The 27,890-nt window shown below is 52.6% G+C and overlaps 1 protein-coding gene and 1 long non-coding RNA gene across 2 annotated transcripts; one reads left to right on the top strand and one right to left on the bottom strand.

Annotated features, from left to right (window-relative positions):
- Positions 1-4,243: 4,243 nt before the first annotated feature.
- LOC144734791 (uncharacterized) lies at positions 4,244-18,926 on the bottom strand. Its single transcript, XM_078617170.1, has 12 exons — positions 18,123-18,926; positions 17,290-17,408; positions 16,523-16,647; positions 15,766-15,874; positions 13,947-14,074; positions 12,080-12,301; positions 11,182-11,394; positions 9,747-9,947; positions 8,827-9,060; positions 7,535-7,630; positions 6,356-6,444; positions 4,244-5,065 (listed from the first exon to the last, which is right to left on the bottom strand). The coding sequence occupies exons 2-12, from the start codon at positions 17,330-17,332 to the stop codon at positions 4,939-4,941; spliced, it is 1,587 nt and encodes a 528-aa protein (XP_078473296.1). The 5' UTR covers positions 17,333-17,408; positions 18,123-18,926; the 3' UTR covers positions 4,244-4,938.
- Positions 11,414-20,027, top strand: LOC144734792 (uncharacterized). The gene is made up of 3 exons (XR_013588545.1): positions 11,414-12,218; positions 14,600-14,682; positions 15,976-20,027. It is a non-coding gene; the product is annotated as an uncharacterized LOC144734792 (long non-coding RNA).
- Positions 20,028-27,890: the final 7,863 nt, after the last annotated feature.

The raw sequence follows: 27,890 nt of genomic DNA, 5'->3' as shown, positions 1-27,890 counted from the left end.
ACGCAATATCTCGGTTTCCAGATGAAAGGAATAAACACAGATCCATTGACCAATGCGGGTAACAAGATTGGCAGTTTAAGAGGCTCATAAATGAGAAGCCGCGGTGTGGAGTGGTTTCACTGTGTACGTCTATCATCCGATGTGTAATAGAATGGTGAAAATTACTTGGCGTGTGACCGTGTGGACATTGAGATTCTGGGTGGAACGGAAACAGGTTTGGCAGACGCAAACTTTATCTGTTTCCCCCCACGCATTTCGGCCACCGCTCTCCACGAACTCGGCACCCTTGCACGGGATGGAGAGACACGTGTGCTGGGCTGCGTGTTGTGTCTTGTGCTCACACTTCAGAATCTTTATTTACACTGGAGGAATCCGGTGAGCTCTAAAGCTCTTTCCCCACAGATGTCCAGTTTACAAGACCGCCGGCGGCAGATCCAACGGGTGGTGGAGCAGAGAAAGTACGGAAAAATGTGTTAAGTTAGAAATTTCAAGACACACCCCAACCTTATTGGGATGTTTCAGCTGTGGCGGTTCATCTCCAAAACCTGCCGTGTAAGTCACGTGACCACAGTTGCAAGTCACATGACCACAGTGTCACCCTGAAAAAGTTTTTGCTTTATCACACAGTCAAGTCGGGGGTAGGGAAGCAGGACTGGGATAGTGACAATAATTAATAGCAGTATGTTTAAAGACGGCGTGAGTAATTGGCTCTCGGACTGTATCCAAACACAAATTAAACTGAGTCACCTTTGTCCACTCAACATTATACCGATGGCTGCACCACAGCGAGTCGATGGGCAGGGCGCGTGTGTGCAGGGCGCGTGTGGTGGGGTCAAGTGCGGGTAACCCCCCACCTCTTTTCCGACAAACCTGGCCAGCATGGAAGAGTAGGCCAAAATACCCTCTTAAAAGTTCCCTCCAGTAAAAGCTCTTCCATCCAGCATTGGCGTAAGCAAGTAATTACAGGGCTGCCTGTTTATCAGTGTTGTTTTAAAGTTAACAATGCTATAAGGGTAGTTAAAATATATATATATTTTTGCAAAAAATATAAAAATTACACGTAAGTTTGAAATAAGGCGGCATCTCGCCTGCAACGGCGGTTTGCTCACCAAACCCGCTCGCTGCCCTTCAAGCGCCAAGCTCGCTGTGGCAAAGCGTCTCTCGACCCTGCGTGAGGCCACGCGTCTGTGAATGTTGTTGGTAATATTATAGTCGCAGTCCTGAGGGTGGGAAACCAGTTTCTGATGTCGCCCTAAAAAACCTTGTCGACATCGAATAGCCAAGAGGTGGCCAGGAATGACGGCGTTGTAACTTCTCACCTTCCACAAGGGCGAGAAAGCTGAAACTTGGCTTAACTATAATCAACTCTCTATTGCTTATAACTATACAAATCTCGAAAGCCTTATTTAAAACACACGTATACAATCCCCGTCGGTGAACCCACGTGATTTCAAGTTCAAGTTCATTTATTAGCTATAGCCCTGTGAGCCATTCGGCTCTTGAATCGGGTGCAACCGCAACAAACAAAAACATGAACAAAAAAACATCTTAAAGTGAATGCAGGGTGGACACTTTGAAAGGTTTGAGACGCGGACTATATACGCAGAGGTTACCGGATGTGTGTGTGTGTGTTCAGCCTACACGCGTGGCCCGTCTCGCACTCGCCACCACCGCTACGAATCGGCTCCATTGCCACGTGTGGCTAGTTTAGAAGAAAATAAAATTAAAGGGGCAAAAATCCTTGATTGTGTTTACACGCGACATAGTTTACCGGGTCTCCTTGTTAAGCTTAGCTGACGGCACTAATAGGCAGAGGTGTGGACTCGAGTCATGTGACTTGGACTCGAGTCAGACTCGAGTCATGAATTTGATGACTTGCGACTCGACTTGGACTTGCATAACAATGACTTTGTCCCACCTCTGCTAATAGGAGCCTTCCCCGTCATAAAGATCTTTGATGAAGAAGTCGTTTGCCGGCGGACTCTGCTCGAGGTGTTGGTCGCGCTGCGGGACGGGAGAGAGAGAAGCGGACGAACCCGATTTTGGGAGGAGACGTGGACCAGGAGGTCATCGCGGTCGTGTCCGTGCCGCGCGATTCCACTTCTTAGCGATCGTGCGTTTAGATGACCGAGTCGGGGAAGTCGTTCATTCTCGATTTGAAGCTTTCGTGACTGCAAGGATTCATAGTCTTAGGTTTTTTCGGTAAAGTCACGTAGGTAAAAAATTCAAATTAATAAAAGTAAAATTAAAATAAAATAAAAATCACGACCGTCACAGCACGATAGCTGTACAGCAATCGTGCTGTGACGGTTCCACCTGAAGACGGAAGCTTGTGTTGCCTCCGAAACGTCGTGATTTTTATTTTATTTTACTTTTATTAATTTAAATTTTTTACCTACGTGACTTTACCGAAAAAACCTAAGAATAAGTCGTCCATTGTCTCCGCTCGAGCGAGCAATGCGATGTTTTTGTTGGCATCTCCCCGAGCCACTGATTTCAATTTCACATTCCCCAAACTGCAGAGGCAGTCTCTCCGTTGGTAAGACAACTGCCGACTTTATCAACCCTGCAAATATGATGGGCTGATTCAGTACCCGAGCAAACCCATGAACTCGCAATATTCTGTTCGTCTCGCGCTATAACCGCAGCGCCACTCAAAGTCAGGTGCTTGCAGGAAATACCATAAAAATACACTTAACACGCACGATCATCTTTCCCGTGGCTCGCCGTAAACCCTCCTCTATCCGCCCAGCTGTTGTCATTTCCATTTGCCGGATGCGTGACCTTCCCCTGGCTTGGGATATCGAATCTCCGCTGCCTCTCACCTGGCTCTAAATATAAAACGTGCCGATTGATTTTCCTCCCGTGCTGCCCGCTGCGCGGTCTGCATTGGTATCAAGGCCGCCGCCCTCTTTGTCCCAAATGCCACGTTTTCATGTCTCCGATGCACAATACGCAAGCGGTATTTTTTGTCCGTGGCTCAGATTGTGGTTCTAGGGTCACACGAGGCCCACGGAGGCCCGAGTTGAAGGCGGTTTGCGAGTTCACGCGCCAGTCGGAACACCACTCGGCCTGCATTCCTTCTAGCAGTGCTCGTCACTGGCTTTCAGAATTGGTGGGGGGGGGGGCACTTTCGCCGATAAGACATCATCAGTGTGAGGGCCGCCACACACGTGAACCATTGGGGGGGGGGAGGGTTTGGCAGGACGATGTTGGGTTTTATCACGCGTGTTAACATGTGTATTTCATGGGACCTCCCTTCTTACATGTTGTGTATTGTCGGGGGACGCACTAAAGGCCACCAGGTGCCGCCAGTGGCCCGCGGGCCTTGCGATGGAGACCACTGCCACCCTTTAGGGAATATTCCACCATAGTAATGTGGAATTCGTGCCTTGGCACTGCAGGGCCCCCTACCCCGTAGCCCCGCCCACTGTGGCGTAGCCCCGCCCACTGTGGCGTAGCCCCGCCCCCTGTCCTGTCGCCCCGCCCCCTGCCGCGTAGCCCCGCCCCGTGATGTAGCCCCGCCCACTGCCCCGTAGCCCCGCCCCCTGTCGTGTAGCCCCGCCCACCCGTCTCCTGCAGTGATGGCTTGCGGACAGCAGGTGTCTTAGCAGTTGTGATGATTTATGATAAATTACGACGTTTCGTGACTAAATCCTGCCAACACGTGGCAATAAGAACAGCATCTTGCGCGTACATTGAGGCAATTGCATGAGTGTTATTTGGATGTTAGAAAACAGGACAAAGTTGTTAAAACAGCGCATTGGTGTTTTTGGCGGGAAAGTACAGTTATGGGAGAGTGAGGTGCTAAAAGCCGGCTTGGGAGCTTTGTTATTTATTTTTATTACATTTTGCAGCCTCGCGAGTTTATGAACAAACTCCGCCAGAGAGTCGAATTCCCTGTCCGGAAGCCTCAGCGCGCGTGTGAGAGAGAGAGAGATGATCACAGCGACAGCGGCAGCAGCAGCAGCGATTCATCGGCCACGGCTCGCTTACTCCCCTGCTGCCAGACGGCGTCCACTCGTGTAGGCGGACCCCTGGGGGGGTGAGTGAGGGAGGGGCTGGGTGGGGAGGGTGAGGCTGGGTGGGGAGGGGCTGGGTGGGGGGGGAGGGGCTGGGTGGGGGGGGAGGGGCTGGGTGGGGGGGGAGGGGGCTGGGTGTGGGGGGGAGGGGCTGGGTGGGGGGTGGGAGGGGTGGGGCTGGGTGGGGAGGGGCTGGTCACCCCGTGGTGCCCTTATAAAACTCAACGTTTGACCTACTCACGCCGGCTTGTGCCCGCCCTCACAGTCGGGCATATTTGCGGAATACACCACGCCGCTGTTGACCCTGGCCATTGACCGAGCAACCCAACGTTCCTACTAGCTCCCCCTGCAGGAATGTGTTTTCTCAGAACCGTGTTGGGGTCAGGCAAAGGGGGGTTCACTCGGTTGAAACAAAATTAAAAAGTGGGGTTTTATCCGTCGCCAAACGACGGTTGAGAACCCATTGCACAAGGGATGTTTGTGTTTTAGTTCTACCACACTGGCCAAACGTCTTGCAAGCGGTGAGCGTAAACCCACGCCGCTTTACCTCGCCACACTTGACCTGCCGAACACACGTTGGACTCTAATTGTGGTTGTTACACATTTATGCTGCTGGGTGGACGAGAGGTGGTGTGGATGTGGGGGCAGGGAAAGGGATTAAAGGGCAACCTGTTAATTGTTTCAACTGCCTCGCCGAGAGATCGGACGGCGACCTCCGGATTGCACGTTAGGCTGACGAACAAATGGACGGCACCATGGAAAACAGAGGAACTTGCAGACAAAGAATAAGTGAGATGGGAAACCAGACAGACCAGAACGGACAGACAGACAGACATACTGGTAGATGGGATACCAGACAGATCACGAGACGCGAATGCAGGGCGAGTTGGGGGAGCGAGCCAGGCGTTCGCGGGCGTCACGTGCCGGCGAGGTGCACGCACGCCTCGCGGAAGCCACACATGTGGCACAGCCGCACCGCCGCCCGACTCCCCGTTCCCATCAGGGCCCGGCCGCACAGGAAGCAGTCCTCGCGATTCGGCAGCCTGTGCACAGGGTACAGGTGTTTGGCCAGGTGAGAACTCGGGGAGCGACTAAACCATCATCACGCGAACTCCGGGCATCCAAGGAGTGAATAAACCTTCATCACGCGAACTCTGGGCATCCGAGAAGGCGGCGGCTTTTGGCTGCTCGCAGTCGAATGAAGACGGTGGTCACCGCGTCACGCGGTGCATTCAGATGCGCTTCTGCGGCCGTCTGGAACGCTCTTCCTTTCGATATTAGGAAGCCACTATGCACTTTTAAATCATCTAGATTGAAAACTAATTTCTTGAGAACTGCTTTTTGCGTACAGTTGTCCTTCCCCCGCACCTCCGATTAGCATGGTTGGCTATGTACGGTGCGAAAGCAGTTTAACATACGTACATTTAGAGACATACAAATATCGAACTTTTCGTTTTAACAAGCTGTTGGGGAAGTGGTGCTGTTAGCGAGCACCTATGAAGGCCAGCACGGCACACGAGGGGGTAGGTGGCCAGCACCACGCCCGGATGCCTTTGCATATCTGTCCCGCACCTCCGATTAGTACTGTTGGCGAGGCATCCCAGATCCTATGAGTGGCACTCAAGAAGGCAACCTAGCGTCAGGTGCAAGAATCGTGGCTGGGAGAGTCGGCCCTGCACTGAGGTCGCATGAGGGACAAACCAGGCCCGCGGGTATGTAGATCCAAGACCATGCACGGCTTTATATTACAGGTGGTATTTCACCACCGGAGCACGGAGCCATATGGGACGAGCACCTCCCACTAATCCCACACCTCTCGTGTCTCGTTAGTCCATCAGCCAATGGGCTTTCCAGATAAGTTGTTTAAAAAGATAAAGGTGCAACCCTGCAATTACTCGCTACTGCTGGCAAAATGGCTTCCACTAGAAGCTCTAGAGAACCCCTCAAGCTCGAGGTTATGGAGCCTAACTACTCGACAGTGGCCAAGACTCTTCGAAGAGTTGCGAGTGCCCGCACTTTACCCCACCACACGTGACCTGTCGATGGACTCGCTGTGGTGCAGCCATTTCTACTGCTGGGTGTGGCGGAGGCCGGAGGATTTAATAAGAAACTTGGCCCCGTTATTTAAACCTGGTGCACCGGGAGGCTGAGAGTGTGTGTGTGTGTTCGGTCATCTCAGTCGACCCGTGGCACCTGGGTCTGCCCCGTGACCTCCTGCCAGCGGGCGTTCGACACTTCACGTGGCCTCAAGGTGCACATGGCCTGGCACAAGCGTCGTGGTGACATCACCGCACTTTGTGGCGGTTGTTGTGTTCGATGAGAGAAGTGCTCACCGCTGGTGAATGTGACACAAGTAGGCCTCCTTCGAGGCGGTGTGCGCAGCGGTCCCACAGATCGCACAGCTGTCCTTGTTTAAGAACATCTGCAAAGAGACGGTGCATCAACTGGTGCTAGCCAATGGAACAATTGCAAGTAAACTTGCATCAGTGTAAGCAACCGATTCAACTATTTTGTTTCAACGCACGTATTGGGATTCTCTTCAATCCCAAAGCCTTTTTAGTTTGCCGTCCTGTTCCCGCACCGTCAATTACCATGGCTGGCTACGTACGGTGCGAAAGAAGTTCAACGCACGTATAGTAGATACAGCTCAGAATTGCACTGGTGACTACGCTCCACGTGGCCTGTAGTCGAGCACTTTGGAGGCGAGGGTTGGTGGATCACAAGAAATTTCGTGAAACCTCCGACCCGCCGATGTCGCGATCTCCTGGCTCACCAGGGAATGATGGCAGTATAGCACAAGCGGGTTCACTGCCATTTCCACCTGCATGGGGATCGAGTGCTACCACCCTGGCATGCGTGGGATGTCTTGAGGTACTCTGGCTTCCACTCGAATGTATAAACACTCGTGGTTAATGGAGTGCTGAGACATCCCAATTATAGGTCCACAGAGCTTGGGAAATAGTCGGCAGCGATTCTGGCTGCCTTCCCGCTTGTCTGTGGTTACCTGCGCCCCTGTGAAAAAATCTGTGCGCGAGTTTCAATTTTCATTAATGTTGCTATAAATATCTATACAAGTATTTTAAGTGTAAATAATCTATTTGAGTCAATGAATTGTAACATGCCGAAGTGTTAGAATGTGCCATGAACGACCATCCTACTTTGTGTAAACCATAATGCACTCAGACCTACGCTCTGCTGACACTGAGAGTGAGTGAACAGGTGTGTGTGCGTGCAGTGTGTGCGTGTGTGCAGTGTGTGCGTGTGTGCGTGTATGTATTGGGAATGGCGGTGGAGTGCTTAGCGCTCTCCTAGGTTGACTCTGCTCAAAATAGAGCACCTGGTGTAAATATCTCCACCATGGTGATAAAGACAGCTGAGTGTAGTGCTGGCCACCCACCCCTTCGTGTGCCATGTCGGCATACATCGGTGCTCGAGTATGTTTTTTGTGCGTGCGTGCGTGCGTGCGCGCGCGCGCGTTGTGTACGTGCATGTGTGTGCGTGCAGCGACGCACCTGTCCAAAGGCTCGCACGCTGAAGGCGCAGGTCTGGCACATGATGGCAGCCTTCCTTGAGAATCCGTTGCAGACGATCATCTTGCAGCGCAGATCCTGCTCGACGACACGGACGACAATGAGCAGCATGTGCCCGTCGCGCCGCCGCGCGGGGTGACGCACGGGCGCACGCGCGGGGTGAGTGCCGATAGTGAGAATTTATGGTGGGCCAATCGGATTATTGAGTAATTGATTTTCATGTTATCAAACATGTCCTGCCCAAGCCTCACATTTCTTATGAGTGTGGATTATGTCATAAAGCTGGTACGTTCTCTAATCCGTGTGTTCCTCCTCCTGTCTCTCAGTGTTATTGCAAGTTCGCATCTCTCCACGCTGCTTTGCGCAATGATCACTTTATCTTCCTTTTTTTGTTGTTAATGACCACATTTTCTGAACTGTATTCATCAGCAACATGAATTGTGGATAATAACGCTGCAGAAGTAAGGTAAATATGCAGGCCCTGTGATAGCTTGCTCTGACACTACTGCTGGCAAAATTAAATCCACTCAAGGAAGCTCTGGAGAGTTGCTCTCCTAGGGGGTACTTGGTCTACTCTTTCACACTGGCCAGACGTCTTATAAGAGGTGGAAGTGCTCACACTTTACCCCACCACACGTCGATCGGCAGGGATCGAACCACCAGCGCAGCATCACGTATTGTGGTCATGACATGTGTGGACCACTTGTTATTAATTTGTTTTTTTTTTCCCATTTTTTTTTTGTTCGTAAATATTGACGCGGAGAAGCTTCGCCGAGTCTTCAAGAGACTTTTCCAGACGGTCACGCTTGGGACGTATGCCACGTCTGGAGGAGGTTTTAAGTGTGCGCGAGAGGGAAGAGGAGGACCTGATGAGACCCAGTCATACAAAAGCAGAACATTCTAACTGTACAGATATGGTCTGAAACATACTTGTTGAACCGGGTGAAAGTGCAGCCTATCAATTTATTTCTACCATAAAATAGAACAATCTGAACGGCTACACTAGAAAATTCAAGGCGTGTTGTTCGTAACAAATGGAACGAACCGGAAAGAAAGGAAGACCTAACAGAGAATAGCTTCATGACAACATAAGAGATTGGTGCCAGAAAGATGTGGCACGACTTGTGAGCATATTGGCATGAGACAGAGGAAAGTGGAAACAAATGACGATATATGCAGTGCACAACTACGGGCTATCTTGCCCATGGATCGTGATGATGATGATACAGCACAGATGGTGGGATGGCGAGGTGGTTGGACACGATTGGTCGGACCTTAAGGAACTGCTGGCGAGCGATGAAGTTGACGCGCACTCCGCGGGGGTCCCTGCGCAGGAACGCAACGAGCCGCGCGTCCAGTCCGGCCTCCCGCAGCAGCCGCGGCAGCACGGTCGCCACGGCGACCCAGCGGCCCTCGTCGCCACGGCAACAGCCCTCAAAGTGGTCGGCCAGGGCGATCAGGCAGCCGTGGCGGCCGCCCTCGTGCGAGAGCAGGCAGGACTGCACCGCCTGCAACAGACACGGCGTCACGAGCGCCACTTTAAAAGGTCAAGGCGCTCACGAGCAGCGTTTGACCCCGAGGCAGCGAGGGTTCCAAACCCGCGGGCTACGGGCACGGACACCGCGGAAATGTCGGCGGCACGCTGCCGAAGAGTAAACATGCGCTTCTGCATTCTCCAGGTTGTAAGGCGCTCCGGAAAGGAAAAAGCGCACCCTGAAGTTGCGTTTTAAAATACAGCGGGGGAAAAAGTGCGTCTTATAATGCGGAGGAGACAGTAGCTGGGGTAGGGTATGGAGACTGGTGGTTTAGATTGGGGGACCGCCATACGGTGGCGAGATGTTAACTACCTTGCTTGGTATACAGGAGGTCGTGGGTTCGATCCCGACCCTGACGCCTGTACATTTGGAGTTTGCGTGTCTCTCTCCCCGTGGTGGCGTGGATTTTTCTCCGGGTCCTCTGGTTTTTTCCTCCACATATAGAATTGTACGTGCATTCAGAGTATTTGGCTGCTATAAATTTCCACATGATAAGCCACTGCGTTGAGATATCCTTTGTGACAGCCAGGTCGCTTCTGAAAAAGAGCTACATAGCTCAGTGGGCCTTACCTGGTGAAATAAAATGATTTGTTTTTTTATTGTTTCAAGAGGTTGAGAACCCGTGCCATTGGACAAAGCGAGGGAGTTGTTGTCGTCACCTCCCCCACAGCGTTGTGGCAGAATCCAATCGTCTCCAGCCCTCCGTCGTCGAGACTCCCCCTCAGCAGACCGCGGGCCCCACGCCTCGTCTGGGCCCACTGCATCATAGGAAGGCTGCCTCCCTCCGTACAGCCACCCAGGATGCACCGCAGGTCCACCTCTGCCAGGGCGTGAGGGGCACACTCGAGCAAGCACAGCATCTACGCGCGGGCAAAAGGAAAGTTGAATCGTGATTAACGTGAAACTTGAGCGGGGACGTGTTGATTAAGTCAATTAATTAATGGACTCACAATTGTCATCAACTACGTTTATTGTGATCAATTACTCCAGCCCATTTAAAAATGGTGGTCGTCCTGATAATGCTGTCTCCTGAAGGTGAGAAAAACTAAAACTAAACTTTAAAATTTACCAGGTAAGGCCCACTGAGCAATATAGCTTTTTTCAGAAGCAGTCTGATCCACATGATAAAGAAGTGGCTTACCATGTGGACATTAATAGCAGCCAAATACTGCAAACGCATATTGATTCTAAATGTCGAGGGAAAAACCGGAGGGCCCGGAGAAAAATCCAAATATACAGCAAGCGTCAGAGTCGGGATCTAACCCACGACTTCCTGCATACAAGGCGAGGTAGTTAACATCTTGCCACTGTGTCGCCCCAAGAAGCCCAGCCCGGCGTGACGTAGCTGGAACAATTCCTTGGTAGGTGTTTTGTGTGCGGGAGGCGAGCGTTGTATTTTGAGTGTTATCCCCCTCAAGGGTTAGCATGTAACTGTTAGATAGGACAGCAGCCTCCTAAACGAGGGCACGGAAGTGGCGATATTAATGTGAGGGATTAGCATGATGTTAATGTGAGAGATTAGCATGATGTTAATGTCAGAAACTATCATGATGTTAATGTGAGAGATGAGCATGTAAAAGTGTGCTAGGAGAGCGGCCTCCTAGACTAGCCCCGGCCACTTCTTTATAACCCTTGAGCTACTCCCATTTCAAACCTATTAAAGCAGTCTGCCTCAGCAGCAGACCATGCTTTCCCACCTGATGGACGCTTGTGTTGTGCCCGAAACGTCGTGATTTATTTTATTTTATTTTTTATCTCTACGTGACTTTACCGAAACGTATTCTTAAAACCTCGTTTCACAGTCACACATGGGGCCGAGGGATGCACTGTGTATTTCTTTCACGTAAAATGACTTGGGAGCTGTGTAGGTTGGAACTTGATGGGTTTTTTTTAAATTTGGATAGCGGTCAGCGCAATACAAAATTTTACAGTACGAAACTAACCTCCGATTAGCACAATTGGCTACGTATGGTGCGAAAGAAGTTCAACACACGTACAAGGGCATCACAGTAAGTTTCCCTCAGCGGGTTCTTGGCCCCATAAAAATGTTTCATGGATTCGAAGACTCTGCCGTTGAACGGATTCCTTCCTGACCTTGCCGAGCAGCTCGCTCAGGTCCTCCGCCGTGACCCGCCCCAGGATTTGGGCGAGGAGGGCGGGCAGGTCGGCGGGGAGCGATGCCACGTGGTGCGAGAGGCCCTCGAAGGAGCCGAACACTCGCAGCTCCTCGCACGCCAGGGCCAGCCACAGCGGCAGACGAGCTCCAGGGTTGGTCGTGAGAGAGCTCATCTGGTCCAGGTCCAGCCTCTGCGTGGTGTGTGGGGTGGTTGTGTGTGCGCACCCGTTATGTTGAACTTCGTTCGCACCTTACCGTAGCCAACCGCGCTAATCAGAGGTGCGGGGGGAGGGACAACAAACTTAACACAACAATCAGTTCTAAAGAAATTTGTTTTCAATCAAGATGATTTAAAAGTGCATAACACTTACCGTATTCTCCGGAGTACCACGCACCGTTCCCCCAACCCCCTCCCCCTTTATTTTAAAGGGAACGTTAAGGGTGTGTCTTAGAATCCGATAGCCTGTGTGTGTGTGTGTGAGACCAGATTTGACGTGGAGTACAAGTTGGTGTGCGTATTACTTTCCAGAGCACCTTAAAATCCACAGAATGCAGGCAGTAGCGTCAAACCCTAGCATTAGCTCAACGCTATCCTCTGTTAAATAGCATTTTCAGTTTTAGCTCTTTGCCGTGGTGTTAAAAGTAATTGCAGGCTTGCACCTTCGCCTTTTACAACCCTTTGTCAGCTGTTGTATGGAGCTTTTATTGACCATACTTCACCACACTGGTCAGTGCAGGTTGGTGAGGGGTGGTGTGGTGTGGTGCTGGGGGTGGGGACAGAACAGTTCATATAATGCAAAGACAGCAAATCGGTACCAAGTCCGTCGAGTACACGTGGTAAAGGATCCTGAGCGGTGAAAGGCATTCGATCCCCACCTTGTTGAACCTCTGCAGAAAGGCGGTCGCGACATCCCGGGCCTCGTCCTCCGCCAGTGGGCCCAGCTCCACGAGGGGGCCGCTCCACGAGAGGGCCTCCTGCTGCCAGCCATGCCCCACGGCGGAGCTCAGCACCCAGGTAGCTCCGCCGTGGGGCCCTCCGGCTTCCGCAGCCCGGAGGAGGGCACTGCAGAGGTGGCTGGCCGACGCGTGACTTGAGAACTGATAGGAAGCGACAATTGATCAAATCAAGTACAGCATTAGTCCCCCGGTGAACAGTGACATAGGTTAAATGTTTTTCGGTTCACGTTTCGTCTCCCAATAGGACCCCATCGTTTCGACAACGTTAAAATGTTGACTAACGGTATGCACGTGGACGCTAATGTCGGCCAATCCAAGCGCTCCTTCGCGGATTGAGCCATGCCCTCAGCCAATCAGGGTTGCCCATTTGAGCGCTGAGATCTCTACCGGCTTTGTTTACATCACGTTGTCTGTTCTGGCAGTGGAAACAGCTCTCTCTTGCAGACTCGGTGATTATTTTTTTTAACTTAAAAAATTACAAGTGAATTCGATTAACAGTTATTTAAATTAACGGTATATTTCGTGGAACGGATTACAAACGTTAATCGAGGGACTACTGTATAACGTACTTTTAAGACTATAAGGCACACCTTTTTCCCCATGAATGTTAAAGCCGAAGTTGGCGCTGCACCTTATCAACCAATGGATGCAGAAACAGTGTTACAAAAGGCGTGTTTCAATCGAGTTGTTAAAAATCCATCTTGCGGAAGATGGTACCGCCCGTAGCCAAACTGTTACACGACCGCCCAGGGGACAGAAGGCACCTCCATCTGTTCAGAATAACATTCCAGAAGTTAAAGCCGCGTATTCATTAAAAATCTCTCTGTAAGATGGTTCCCCCATAGCACCGCATTCCCCCCCCCCCCTTGTTTCCTGCAATTGTAACACTCTTCGTAAATTTATGAGAAATATTTCTAGCAGGCTGTTAACAAACAAGAGTGCATCACTTCATTTCTAGACAGCGAAGGCACAATTGTGGCCATTGTATCGGTCCTCCCATCACGCCCTGCACGTTCACGTGACACTGCGTCATACACTGCGTGGACACCCCCGCACACTGCCATGGTTAGACCACCGTCATAAAAAAAAAGTGAAAACCACGGCTGTGTTATAGTTGAGCAGCAGGACAACAGAGACAAGTTTCTACATATAATGCCGCTTCCATCCCTGTCAGGAACCAACGTAGAATAATAGCCCCCCGTGCGGCCTTGTGCCTCAAGGACTTTGCTTGGACAAGGCCTGTCTGATCAACACTGGGGATGGGAGCAGCAGTGGTCGCTGTTCAAATGAACATGCTGGGCAGCTCGCCTCCTGCTTGCAGCACAATGTGGAAACTCCACATGTCTTTGTTGAGGATGAGTGCACCCATAGTGCAGTTACTGTTGACTTACGTTTAAAACATATATTTTTAAATTATTCCTTTTTAATAGTATATATGATGCTTCCCTCTTAACTGCGATTCTTAAATATGTCATTGTTAGTATTAATGTTATGTCAGAAACACTTAAGTCGGTGCTCTGCAGTTGCCTGGGTTGCAAAGTGGGCCAAGTTTAGCCTAATCCTGGCCAGCTGACTCGTAAACCTAAGAAAGAAACAAACAAACTTCCCACAAAGTGGATCTCAATTTTATCGTCCCCCCCCCCGCCCCCCCCCCAACTCGCATGAGAATCCAAAACCTTCCGACAGTGCACCAGCTTGGCCCCGCTTTTCCGGAAGCACCCCGCCAGAGTATCTTCATTCGGTTACACGAACGAAGCTCCTGCACAAAAGCGACCGTTAGTATCACCTGGTCCAGGGCATCTACGAAGATGACTAACGGCAGCTCCCCTTCGCCAGCAGCCTCCAGGATCTCCTGCAGTGGCTGGGAGCACGCCTCTTCTTCCGTGCAGTTTTCCAGGGTCTCCAACAACGTCTCTGTGGTTACAGGGACATCAAAGAGATTGTCCAGTTCAGCTGGTCCTGAAAGTTGAGCTGTCCCGTGAAGCCGCTCGACCGACATCCACATAAACCTTTGGCTGAATGAAGTTACTCATTATGGTTAATATTTGTTGACCCACAGAAGCCTGACCGAGTCTCGGTACTCTTCTCAGGAGGGTCCTGCCAGTTTCACACTGGGGGTGGGCAAACGTCGCCGTGTGTTACTTCCCAATCAAGTGATTAGCGGATAAATGTTGTTTTTCCTTCAACTTTGAAACATGACGGCGGCACACGCACACGCACAACCTTCTTCTTTTCGGACGACATCGCGGCGGGGATCTTTTAACGGCCACTGTGAAGCGGGCGGCGTGTATTCCACGATTAATTCACCCGCAGTATTAACCAGGGCAGCCGTGGGGCTCGAACCGCAAAAACATCTGCAGGCAGCGGCAGACGCGGCACCGCTCGGCCACGTCACCGCACGCCACACCTCGCTGTACTTCCTCTCTTCCCCTCTGCCAGATGCTACACAACGGACCACCAACCTCCAAGGTCCACTCTCACAGTATCCGACCGTCTTCGATGTGCACGGTTGGCTACGTAAGGTGTGAAAGAAGTTCAACATACATACATCTTGAGAGTAAATTATGAATGATAATTTACAGCCAATTGTCAAACAACTGCTGGAAAAAGGTCTGCCTGTGCCGTGGAAGTTGATTTGACTATACTTCACCACGCTGATTGAGTATAGATTGGCAAATCGAGGGGGCCCAAGATTGGCCCAGATGTATGTATGTTGAACTTCTTTTGTTCAGTACGTAGCCAATCGTGCTAATCGGAGGTGCGGGGAAGGACAACAACATTAGTAGTCCCTGAGAATCGAACTCAGGTCGCCAGATTCAGAGCACAGTTAATTATTCACATTACTATCAAATATTACGTGCTAGGATTAAATTATTTCAGCCGCACAATTCAGCAAAGGGGTGGGAGAGCCCGGGAGAGTGGAGTAGGGTGAGATGAGTGGGGAGAGGTAGGAGAGTGCGTGGAGGGGAGTGGAGTGAGATGAGAGGGGAGAGGTAGGAGAGTGCGTCGAGGGGAGTGGAGTGAGATGAGAGGGGAGTGGTAGGAGAGTGCGTGGAGGGGAGTAGAGTGAGATGAGAGGGGGAGGTAGGAGAGAGCGTGGAGGGTGAGTAGAGTGAGATGAGAGGGGAGTGGTAGGAAAGTGCGTGGAGGAGAGTAGAGCAAGATGAGATGGGGGAGCTTGGAGAGAGCGCGGAGGGGGAGTAGAGGGAGATCACAGTGGAAGAGTGTGTGTGTAGATATTTTTATGGGGCACAGGTGTTGCAGCTGCCAGTCATCTCAGTCACTCAACCCGTGGCACCTGAGTCTGTCCCGTACACCTCCTGTCAGCGGGCGTTCGGCACTTCACGTGGCCTTAAAGTGCACATAGCTTGGCACAAGCGCCGTGGTGACGTCACCGCCACTTCGTGGCAAACGGCGGTTGTTGTTGTTGGAGGAGGAGAGAGAGAGAGTTGATAGAGAAGAGGTAGGCAGGTGCAAGTCCCAATGAAACGTCCGTGATCCACCAACCTTATCTGCAAAGTAATGGATACAGTCTATAAAAGGCCAGAAAATGCAGCGCGATTGTTTGAATATTGTGGTGTGTAGTAACCTGGGCACTGGCATACCTTTCGAAGGGGGGTTCACGTGGCAACAGAGACGCTTAAGTAAGTTGATCAGTTCTGTGGAGCTTGGGCAGCAGCCAATGAAGTGGTAGAACACCGATAGGCCTGGCATCTTTGGGGCACAAAATGCACAGCACAAGACAGCCGTAGCACGATGGCGCGCGCGCGCAGCCCGATCACTACGAGACGATTGCACATTTTGTCAACCCGCAGCTTCACAAGGGCTTCTCCAACAGCGCAGCGGCAGCAGCCTGCGACAGCCGCTGCCTGCGTGGGGGAGCCGATCAGCAACACGCTGAGGTTGGCGAGCCGGTGGACAGCGTGAGCGGTAGACCCGCCGACTAACAAATCCTGCGGCTGGCCGTGACGCACGCACGACTGGGGTTTATACTCTACGCTCTTCAGAGCAGGGACCTACTGCTCTCCCAGCCTGGGCTCTTGCGCTCGACGCTGGAGGGTCGGGCCTTCTCAAGTGTTGCCCCAAGGATCTGCACGCCTTGCCGGCGGTGACCCGGCACGCTCAGAGCCTCCGTGTGTGTTCAGGAGGGAGTCGAAGACTCACTATTTTCTTATGGCTTTTACTTAAGCATTATTTCATTGTGCTTGCATATGATTTCAGTTTATAATGTTTTGATACCCGCTTGAGTGGAGGTGATATTACATTTAAAATATATACGGTTTACGCTTTACGTGACCCTGCGCTGCCCAGGGTTGTTGATGCTCACAGCTTTTTGGGGAGTAGCTGGGTCGGCGCGAATACCTTTAACGTCTCTGCCACGCATCTCGCCATGAGCGATGACTTCCCCATGCCTGGCTCGGCCCGAACGAGTAGCGGGACACCAGGCGCCGACGGTAATTCCTCGTCCGAGTCCGGCGCTTCGGCTTCTGAAAGGGAGATGAAACCCGTGTGCAGATTGCCGCAATAATTAAAAGTTATTAAAACGCTTTATTTTACCGGGTAAATCCCACCATTGAGCTCTTGTAGCTCTTTTTCGGAAGCCACCTGGCTATCACAAATGATCGCTCAACGAAGTGGCTGCCAAACACTATAAACTCACATTGATTCTAAATGTAGACGTAAAAAGCGGAGAAACTCGGAGAAAAATCCACAGGACCACGGGGAGAACATGCAAATTCCAAATATTTAGGCATCAGGGTTGGGATCAAACCCATGACCTCCTGCATACCAGACTAGGTAGTTAACATCACAATCATTACCAAGTCATGCGCTGTCGTGGTAAAATAATCGCATTGTTGTAATTCCACTCCAAATAAACTTTGCCCGCGCAATTTTCCTGAGGGCTGTTCGTAGTTGGCCGCGGTGCAAACAACACTAGGCAGACTTCACGCTGGGCCATTCGATAGGCCAACTTGCTGCTCTGATGGAGCCTCACGTCTGCTTCTTCCGCCGGCTGTATTCAACGCTAAAGCCTCAGCCCGCTGTCTTGCTGCAGGGAAACCCGGCGGCTGCTCCAATTTCCGCTTCGTTTTGCTTGCGCCAGTGTTCTGAAGTTTCACGCGCCTCACCTTGACTCTGAGGCCTGCACATGTGGGACAGCATCTTCCGCATTTCTCGATCTCGACCCAAAACGAGCTCCCTTCGCGTTTCCAGGAAATCGCGGTGCTGCTCGTGCTCCGCTCGCTCCCTGCGGGTACAACAAAATAAAAATAAACACCAGCTACAAGAAGCCCAAAAAAAAACGTCCGGTGTTGACAGCACGTCGCTGGCACGTCAAAGCCCTCATTACAGCCTAACGCCTTGTCACAACTGGAGAATGGTAAAGTCAAACTCGGTCATTGTCTGATGCACCGGGCTTGTTATTGTAGTGCTTTTGTGGGGCTCCTGCATGATGGAACAACCTAAATGGGTTCCCCTGGCGATGACACGTGATGTCAGGAACACAATATTGGATGGCAGGACGTGATGGCCCATTTCCCATCGCCGGCCGGCCGCCCTGTAACGTCCGCAGGGAGTTGGCAGCCACTTCGTTGAGCTATCATTTGTGGCCAGGTCGCTTCTAAAAGAGAGCTACTTAGCTCAATGGGCCTTACCTGGTCAAATAAAAACGTTGTTTCTTTATATTCTTGGTTCTTTCGGTAAAGTCACGTCGAAGGAAAAGAACCAAAAATATGAATCCCTGCAATCACGAAAGCTTTAAATCAAAACATTGTTTCTTTAGTTTAGTGGAAATTGCCTGATGTCTATGAACCAAATGTTACGGAAGCTTTTCAATGTACCATTTACGACGATCCACATTCACGATATTGCCCGTTGATAGCGTTTAAAGGAAAACACGGTTTAAAAATGGGGGAGGGGGGCACATTGGAAATACGTTTTTGTTGCCTCGAAGAGGCCTCACCAGGAAAGGCCCTCCGTGCCAGGCGTGCGGTCGGGGAATTGACGCTGAATGGCCTCCTGGAAGAAGCTGAGGACACCCACACTGAATTCCTCCAGGCCTGACACAAGGATCCGCTTGCACGAGAGAATGCACAGACGAGCACAAGGGCATTTGCGGTGGCCAGGGAGGTGCTAACAGTTGCTCAACCTCTCTGGTCCTCGATATGTCTGAGATGTTTTCAGCCACTGAATGAGTGTTTGTATGTGTGGGTGGAAACCCGAGCACACTGAAGAAACCCATATGGATAGACACAGATGGAGAATAGTCCATGCGCTGTACCGCCTTCACCTGACAGCCCAGGGAATGGCTCCTCCTCAATGCCCACAGGAAGGGACTTTCACAACATTTGAATCTCGAGTTTCATCATTAATATATTTTTTTTACATAAAAAGAAAATCATGCCGTACGCACAACTTAATTAGCACAGTAATAGCGCTCCGGTTGGGGTTATTTTTTTCTTTCCTAAATATTTCTTACATTATTACAAATATTTATCGCAGGTAGCCTTCCGGCTTACCCCGTATTCTAGCTTACAGCGAGCCCGGCGTGCGACGCCGTCGCTCGCAACAGCCGAGCCTCCCTCACCTTGCTGGCGTCGGTGCCGGAGTCGTTGGTGTCGGAGTCGTCGCCGGCGTAGTGGCAGTCGTACTCCCGCGCCTGCCCCGACGGCGCGAAACGCTCGAGCACGGCGGAGCGCATGCCGGCGACGTGCGCAGCGCGCCGTGCCTCCGTCTCCGCGAAGTCGGCCCGCGCCCACTCCGGCAGGCTGCCTGCACGCGCCGAGCGCAGCGCGCAACAAAAACCAGAGCCGCGTGGAAGTGAAGGAGCCAACCGTGGGCAAGGACTCCACCGGAATCGTCAGGAAAATGCGTCCGCGATGTACTGTTGTATATATGCCGCAATATATCTCAGTTTGTACGCTGTATATTAGGAGCCTCCCGTATTGTGAAAGCATGAGTTCACATATGCATGTATGTTGAAGTTCTTTCACCCAGTACGAAGCCAACCATGCTATGCGGGGGAAGGACAACAAACTAAACACAAAAAGCGGTTCTAAAGATATTAGTTTTCAAGGTGTTCATTACTGGTTGGGGGTTGACTCAATCCATCATTCCTAAGGGGACGATAAAATAGGTACCACTTTATGGGGAAGTCAACAGTGGTTGTCCTACAGATACGTTCTCCTGGCCATAATAATGTGGAATTTCCAACCACTAATTCCACGCTGATTACAGCATGGAATTAGATGTGGAGGCTAGGACCATACAGAGATTTTGTGAAACTCCTTTCCCACGGACGTCGAGGTGCCATACCGTGGCTCGCCAGCAGAGGGCAGTAAGCAGAAAGGGTTGTTGCCCCCTCGTGTTTTCTCCGGGTGCTGCGAGTTTCCTCCCACGTGTACAAACATTCATTAATTGGCTGAACATATCTTCAAATAAAAACCCAATGTAGCAGCAGCAGGACCCTCCGATGCAAGAGTCGTACGACGCAGTGTGGCTCTCCTGGATAAATAATCATTTTTTTTAAATCCAAACTCCTAATGCTAATGTAAGCATGAAATCGCTTTGACTCACCAGCCAACAAAGATGAAAACCATCTCTTGGCTGAGAAGCAGGAAGCAGGCCCGTGCCTGTCGGCACATATGAGGCTTTGGCACAAGCCACTGCAACACAATCAACGCCGATGTTTGAACGACGGTGCATCTCTGCTCCAAACACTCGAGTGGCGTCTCTCAATGTTGTGCAGTTCCGGAGATCGGTGCGATTGCGATCGCAGCCGGGTTTCTCTGCGTCTCTCTCTACCCTGACATTTAAATTATAGGAAAAAAATAAAACTGAATATTCGCGTGCAGGCCACGACCTTGTATACAGTCCCTGCAATCGTGTGAGCCCCCCCTTACCCGTGAGGTTGCTGCGGCGTACGTAGAAGACGGCGTTCGGGTTGCGGCTCCGGTAGGCGCCGTGCGCTATCTCCATGGCCGTGACGGAGAAGCCCGGCACCCAGGCGTACCGGGAGGCCATCTCCTCCGGCACCTCCTCCGGCGAGGGGATCCACCCGCACCTGGGCACAAACGCCGTCGGGCAATCAACGCCGTCGGCCAGGCGAGAGTTCGCCAACGTGGCCAAGCGGCGGCGCGTTTCTCCCGCCGGCTTGAAGAAGTCTTCGCGGTTCGAGCCCGGCGGCCACCCTGGTTAATAACACGCAGCTCCGCATTTTCTTGCTCGTGCCACCGCACGGTTGGCTACGTACGTTGCGAGAGAAGTTCGACGACACACGTACGAAGGGCCTTCGCCGGAGGGAGGCCCTCCAGAGGTTTTGTTACACCTCAGGGGGTGGCAAAAACGAGCGCGTGCCGCGGCGCCTCTCTCTCTCTCTTTGCGCGCCCCACCGATGCCCGACGAGCCCCAGGAAGAATGGGCGGCCCTGCGTGTCGCCGTGGCAGCGGTCGAGCTCCCCGAGGCACGTCTGGAGCACGCTCGCCGAGCTGGAGCCGGCGGGGACGCCCCAGCGCAGGTCGCACTCGCAGAGGCGCAAGCGGCGACTCTCGCACCACTCGCGAAGGCACGGGAACACCTGCGGGGGGGAGGGTCGTGTCGCCGTCGGTGTGCATTAATAACACGCAGGAGGTTACCGATTGCCTCCTTCCCCCTGTACACGGACTCCTCCACTTACGAAAATTCGACTTACGAACTTTCAGAGATACGAGCAAACATGTCCACGTATGTCAAGTTGCCTGTTCGGAAAAAGAGTCGTGGGTTCAACCGCCCCGCAATAGATAGCGGCGGTGGCATCTACATCTGCAGAGCGTGAAGCACCAGTGGCATCTACAGGAGATTACACAACTTTTAAAGCCATTGCCCGTGTTTAGTGTACACGCCGTACAACGTGTTTGGAATCGACAGGAGTAAAGTTGGACTTACGAACAAATCGACTTACGAACACAGACCTCTGGAACCCAACTCGTTCGCACGTAGAGGAGTCCCTGTGTAAACTGTCACTTCTCTGCTAGAGCACAGTTGGCTCCGTACAGTGCGAAAGAAGTTCAACACACATAGCACATAGAGGTCCCCACCTGGGTGGGACAGTGAGCCCAATCCGCCCCACCTCACCAAGCCATTGCCACGGCGCCGATCTCGGGCTTTGGCTCGGCTGTATATTTGAAGTTTGCGTGTCTCTCTCCCCGCGGTCGCGTGGATTTTTCTCCAGGTCCTCTGGTTTTTCCCTCCACATTTAGAAACGTGCTTTTAGAGTATTTGGCTGCAATACATTTCCACATGATAGGGCACTTTGTTGCACTATCATTTGTGGCCAGGTCACTTCTGAAAAAGAGCCGTATAGCTCAGTGGGCCTTACCTGGTAAAATTAAAATGAAATTAGATTGGTTTATCAGGCCCCTCTGTCAGTGTTTCTTCACCGTTCGCTTTTGACAGCTCCAACAGCAATGGATATGAACACCAACCCATCGATTAGCACGGTTGGCTACGTACGGTGCGAAAGAAGTGCAACATACACACATTCAGTTTGCCACGTAGGCTTTCTTGACCAATATTATTCATAATAAAGCTATTTTGACAATTCCGGCAAAACGTCAAGGTACTCAAATTGTAAATGTTGTCGATTGATTCTCCAACACACCGGTGGTCTGAAGTCGTTTACGTGTTGAACCTCACCAGTTGGCTGTGTCGGGTGGTGGCGGATTTTTAACGACGCATTTATACTCACGCGATCTAACCCAAAAAAAACCTTCATAATGAACACACACATTCATCGGCTATTCGGGACGGGGGGGGGGGGGGTGCGCCTCGACCCGTTTCGAACGAGACCCGCGCCGCGTCACCTGCTTCACGAGGGCCTCCCGCTCGGCATGGAAGTCGGCAAAGGTGGACGACACGAAGACTCGGACGATCCTCCAGCCTCCCACCTCCTGGACGCCGTCGCTCCCCTGCACGTGCCGAGCGGCCTGGCTCTCTCGCCGCCACAAGGCCCTGTAGTTCTGTCACACGGCAAAGCCGTCGCCGTTCAGCTGCCGCCATTCATTGCTCGACTGCCCTGAAAGTCAACTTTTACTCGGCGGTGAATTTCTCCGCGTGATGTGTTTTGCTGCAAAGACATTTAATGCAGCGCCGTAAACTAAACGTCTGAAAAACAACAAGAACAATAAAATGTAAAGCATTTGCGCAGTGACAGCAGTTACATAAAATCTTTATTAGTGGGAAAAAATCTGGCATGGTATCTTCAGATCGGCATGTATGTTGAATTTCTTTCGCGCCGTACGTTGCCAACCGTCCTAATCGGAGGTGCGGTAGCAGGAGGTGTGGTTTGGATCCAGCTTCTAACACAACGGTGGGCGATGGCATTTAAAACGAAAAGTGCGACGTGGGATCGGAGAATTTGCCGGGCGACTCTGCACGCCCGCGTTGGCCTGTTAAATAAACACCCAAAAAGAACAACCACCACGTCTGGAACGTCTCTCCGCTCTGTCATCATCGTTTTACGTGAATCTCTTCACTGTGTCTCGATGTCCATCTGCAGACGAGTCTCTTGCGATTCATATTCTTGGTTCTTTCGGTAAAGTCACGTAGAAGGGAAATAATAAAATAATACAAATAAAACAATTAAATTCTCACGACGTCCGGAGGACGTCTGCTCACCTCGTAATAATCAATCAATCACCTCGTAATAACGATCAATCAATCACCTCGTAATAACGATCAATCACCTCGTAATAACGATCAATCAATCACCTCGTAATAACGATCAATCACCTCGTAATAACGATCAATCACCTCGTAATAACAATCAATCACCTCGTAAAAACAATCAACCACCTCGTAATAGCAATCAATCACCTCGTAATAAAAATCAATCAATCACCTCGTAATATCGATCAATCACCTCGTAATAACAATGAATCAATCACCTCGTAATAACAATCAATTAATCACCTCGTAATAACAATCAATCACCTCGTAATATCAATCGATCACCTCGTCATAGCAATCGATCACCTCATAACAATCGATCACCTCGTAATAACAATCGATCACCTCATAACAATCGATCACCTCGTAATAACAATCGATCACCTCGTCATAACAATCGATCACCTCGTAATAACAATCACCTCTTCCAGCCGCTCCTGGCTGCTGCTGCCGCCCTGGCCTCGTCTCGGGGACGTCGCCGCCGGCGCCCGCCCCACCACCTCCACCACCTCCTCCACCGGCGACTTTCTCCAAGACGCCCCTCCACCCATGGCGCCCCACGCAGACAGCTCCTCCACGCCGACAGCTCCTCCACGCAGACAGCTCCTCCACGCAGACAGCTCCTCCACGCAGACAGCTCCTCCACGCAGACAGCTCCTCCACACAGACAGCTCCTCCACACAGACAGCTCCTCCACGCAGACAGCTCCTCCACGCAGACAGCTCCTCCACGCAGACAGCTCCTCCACACAGACAGCTCCTCCACGCCGACAGCTCCTCCACACAGACAGCTCCTCAGCTCCTCCACACAGACAGCTCCTCCACACAGACAGCTCCTCCACACAGACAGCTCCTCAGCTCCTCCACACAGACAGCTCCTCCACGCCGGGGCGCGTCTCGCCACGCGGCGCTCAACAACGACAACAACAACGACCCAGACGCTCGCCCGGCTTTGCCATGGCAGCCACGCAAGGCGGATGGTGGTGGGGGGTGGGGGGCTCGTTGGGTGAGGAGGAGTCGCCACCACCTCCACCTCCGGGGGGGGTTGGAGGGGGCGGGGGGAGGGGCGGGGGGAGGGGAGGGGGGGACACGGCGCCGTGGATGAATATAACCTGGGAGTGGAGGTGCTGGTGGTGGGGAGTGGTGGTGGTGGTGTGGGGAGTGGTGGTGTGGGGAGTGGAGGTGCTGGTGGTGGGGAGTGGTGGTGTGGGGGAGTGGAGGTGCTGGTGGTGGGGAGTGGTGGTGGTGGTGTGGGGAGTGGTGGTGTGGGGAGTGGAGGTGCTGGTGGTGGGGAGTGGAGGTGCTGGTGGTGGGGAGTGGTGGTGTGGGGGAGTGGAGGTGCTGGTGGTGGGGAGTGGTGGTGGTGGTGTGGGGAGTGGTGGTGTGGGGAGTGGAGGTGCTGGTGGTGGGGAGTGGTGGTGTGGGGGAGTGGAGGTGCTGGTGGTGGGGAGTGGTGGTGGTGGTGTGGGGAGTGGTGGTGTGGGGAGTGGAGGTGCTGGTGGTGGGGAGTGGTGGTGTGGGGGAGTGGAGGTGCTGGTGGTGGGGAGTGGTGGTGGTGGTGTGGGGAGTGGTGGTGTGGGGGAGTGGAGGTGCTGGTGGTGGGGAGTGGTGGTGGTGGTGTGGGGAGTGGTGGTGTGGGGAGTGGAGGTGCTGGTGGTGGGGAGTGGTGGTGGTGGTGTGGGGAGTGGTGGTGTGGGGAGTGGAGGTGCTGGTGGTGGGGAGTGGTGGTGTGGGGGAGTGGAGGTGCTGGTGGTGGGGAGTGGTGGTGGTGGTGTGGGGAGTGGTGGTGTGGGGAGTGGAGGTGCTGGTGGTGGGGAGTGGTGGTGTGGGGGAGTGGAGGTGCTGGTGGTGGGGAGTGGTGGTGGTGGTGTGGGGAGTGGTGGTGTGGGGGAGTGGAGGTGCTGGTGGTGGGGAGTGGTGGTGGTGGTGTGGGGAGTGGTGGTGTGGGGAGTGGAGGTGCTGGTGGTGGGGAGTGGTGGTGGTGGTGTGGGGAGTGGTGGTGTGGGGAGTGGAGGTGCTGGTGGTGGGGAGTGGTGGTGGTGGTGTGGGGAGTGGTGGGGTGGGGAGTGGAGGTGCTGGTGGTGGGGAGTGGTGGTGGTGGTGTGGGGAGTGGTGGTGTGGGGAGTGGAGGTGCTGGTGGTGGGGAGTGGTGGTGGTGGTGTGGGGAGTGGTGGTGTGGGGAGTGGTGGTGGTGGTGTGGGGAGTGGTGGTGTGGGGGAGTGGAGGTGCTGGTGGTGGGGAGTGGTGGTGGTGTTGTAGTGGTGGTGTTGTGGTGGTGGGGAGTGGTGGTGTGGGGAGTGGAGGTGCTGGTGGTGGGGAGTGGTGGTGGTGGTGTGGGGAGTGGTGGTGTGGGGAGTGGAGGTGCTGGTGGTGGGGAGTGGTGGTGGTGGTGTGGGGAGTGGTGGTGTGGGGGAGTGGAGGTGCTGGTGGTGGGGAGTGGTGGTGGTGGTGTGGGGAGTGGTGGTGTGGGGGAGTGGAGGTGCTGGTGGTGGGGAGTGGTGGTGGTGGTGTGGGGAGTGGTGGTGTGGGGGAGTGGAGGTGCTGGTGGTGGGGAGTGGAGGTGCTGGTGGTGGGGAGTGGTGGTGTGGGGGAGTGGAGGTGCTGGTGGTGGGGAGTGGTGGTGGTGGTGTGGGGAGTGGTGGTGTGGGGAGTGGAGGTGCTGGTGGTGGGGAGTGGTGGTGGTGGTGTGGGGAGTGGTGGTGTGGGGAGTGGAGGTGCTGGTGGTGGGGAGTGGTGGTGGTGGTGTGGGGAGTGGTGGTGTGGGGAGTGGAGGTGCTGGTGGTGGGGAGTGGTGGTGGTGTGGGGAGTGGTGGTGTGGGGAGTGGTGGTGGTGGTGTGGGGAGTGGTGGTGTGGGGAGTGGAGGTGCTGGTGGTGGGGAGTGGTGGTGGTGGTGTGGGGAGTGGTGGTGTGGGAAAGTGGAGGTGCTGGTGGTGGGGAGTGGTGGTGGTGTTGTAGTGGTGGTGTTGTGGTGGTGGGGAGTGGTGGTGTGGGGAGTGGAGGTGCTGGTGGTGGGGAGTGGTGGTGGTGGTGTGGGGAGTGGTGGTGTGGGGAGTGGAGGTGCTGGTGGTGGGGAGTGGTGGTGGTGTTGTAGTGGTGGTGTTGTGGTGAGGGTGGTGTTGTTGTGGGGGTGGTGTTGTTGTGGGGGTGGTGTTGTTGTGGGGGTGGTGTTGTTGTGGAGGAGTGGTGGTGGTTGTGGTGTTGTGGAGGAGTGGTGGTGGTGTTGTGGTGGTTGTGGTGGTGTTGGTGTTGTGGTGGTGGTGTGGGGAGTGGTGGGGTGGGGAGTGGTGCTGGTGTTGTGGAGGAGTGGTGGTGTTGTGGTGGTGGTGGTGTTGTTGTGGGGGAGCGGTGGTGTCGCGTTTAGCGCTGCTGCGCTACGAACCCGGCGATTCCGAGTTCGATTCCCGCTCACAGCCAACACCGATTATTATCTGAACCGGTTCTGGGCCTCCCCTAGGTCGACTCGGCCTCATGAGTACCTAGTGCCGATGTGTAAACATCGACACTGGGGAGACAAAGGCGGCCGGGCGTGGTGCTGGCCACCCACCCCCCTCGTGTTTCCGTGCCGGCCTTCATAGGTGCTGCTCGCTAACAGCACTTGCCCCAACAGTCTCTTAAGGCTACACGGGGGAGATCTTTAATCTTTGTATTGTATACGTACATAAATAAACGTACGAAATCTCAATGCAATCTCAATGCACATCACGTGGCCTAGAAAGGTGCTCACTAAGAGGGCCCCCAAACAGTCCTCAGGATGAATTTGTGCTGCGTCTGCAGGTGGCAAGGGCACGGGAATGGTGTCTCCTTTTGTGTGCGTCGACTTATTGATGCGTCCTAAAAGCCCGACCCCCGTGAGCGAACACTTAAACGGAGTCCCACATCGCCTTCACACGACGAACACAAACAAACATTGCCATTGGACTCGCCGCACGTTCCCATGGACACGAGGTGCAGTTTGCATGTTGTCAATCAAGTTGTAGACCCATGCAAGGACCACTGCATGCATTGCTCTTTAGACCACGTGTTGATGTTCAGCTTTTCTGACAGCTCTCGACCACCTAATTCACTATTTGTTTTGATTTAAAGCTTTCGTGACTGCAGGGATTCATATTATTGGTTCTTTCGGTAAAGTCACGTAGAAGAGAAATAATAAAATAATATAAAACAATAAAAATTCTCACGACGTTTCTACTGCGACACAAGCAATCATACTCAGGTGTGAAATCCACAATTATCATCATCAGGTGTGAAATCCACACCTTCTACGTGACTTTACCGAAAGAACCAAGAATATCACTCTTTGTTGCTATCCCGGTTCCACGTCCAACGACTGCCCTCAATGAACACGCATTTCACTACTCGCATGTGTCTTGCAGTTGTGACCCCTCTCCCGGCGTCTTGAATCGGTTTGCCAACATGTTGTACGCGACTTTTCTCACATAAATATCTTGAGCCTCACTTTGTAGCCACATTCAAGTATCAAGGTCTTTTACAGTTAAACATTTTCAATCGTTTTCTGGAGTACATTGTATTTTCTGGAGTACATCGCGAGCGCTTTCAGATGCGCTTCTGCGGCCATCTGGAACGCTCTTCCTTCTGTTATTAGGAAGCCACTGGAGCTCTGCATTTTTAAATAATATAGATTGAAAAACTAATTTCTTCAGAACTGCTGTTTGTGTTTAGTTTGTTGTTCTTACCACGCACCTCCAATTAGCACATTTGGCTACGTACGGCGCGAAAGAAGTTGAACATACATTTCCAGTAATTAGATGTTATAATTACCGTCATCAATACTTCTCCACGAGTTTCTGAACAGAAGGCGCAATTGTATGATCCTGTTTAAACAACTTTCAACGCCTAGTGCACAAACCACTTTGCTACTACCACTATCCCATGCAGCCACATGTTAGCGTGCAGGCAATGTTGCCAATTCTGGTGAGGTGGCCCACGAACACGACTCCTGCCATGCGGGCCAGGATTCAGCTTCACAAAATGCGGCTTATTGGTAATGAGACACTGCCTCCGTGAC

The sequence above is a fragment of the Lampetra planeri genome, chromosome 53 (assembly GCF_965212315.1).
Source record: "Lampetra planeri chromosome 53, kcLamPlan1.2.h2, whole genome shotgun sequence".
Lineage (NCBI taxonomy): Eukaryota > Metazoa > Chordata > Hyperoartia > Petromyzontiformes > Petromyzontidae > Lampetra > Lampetra planeri.
The sequence above is the reverse complement of the archived record's forward strand: the minus strand, read 5'-3'. Positions and strand labels throughout refer to the sequence as shown.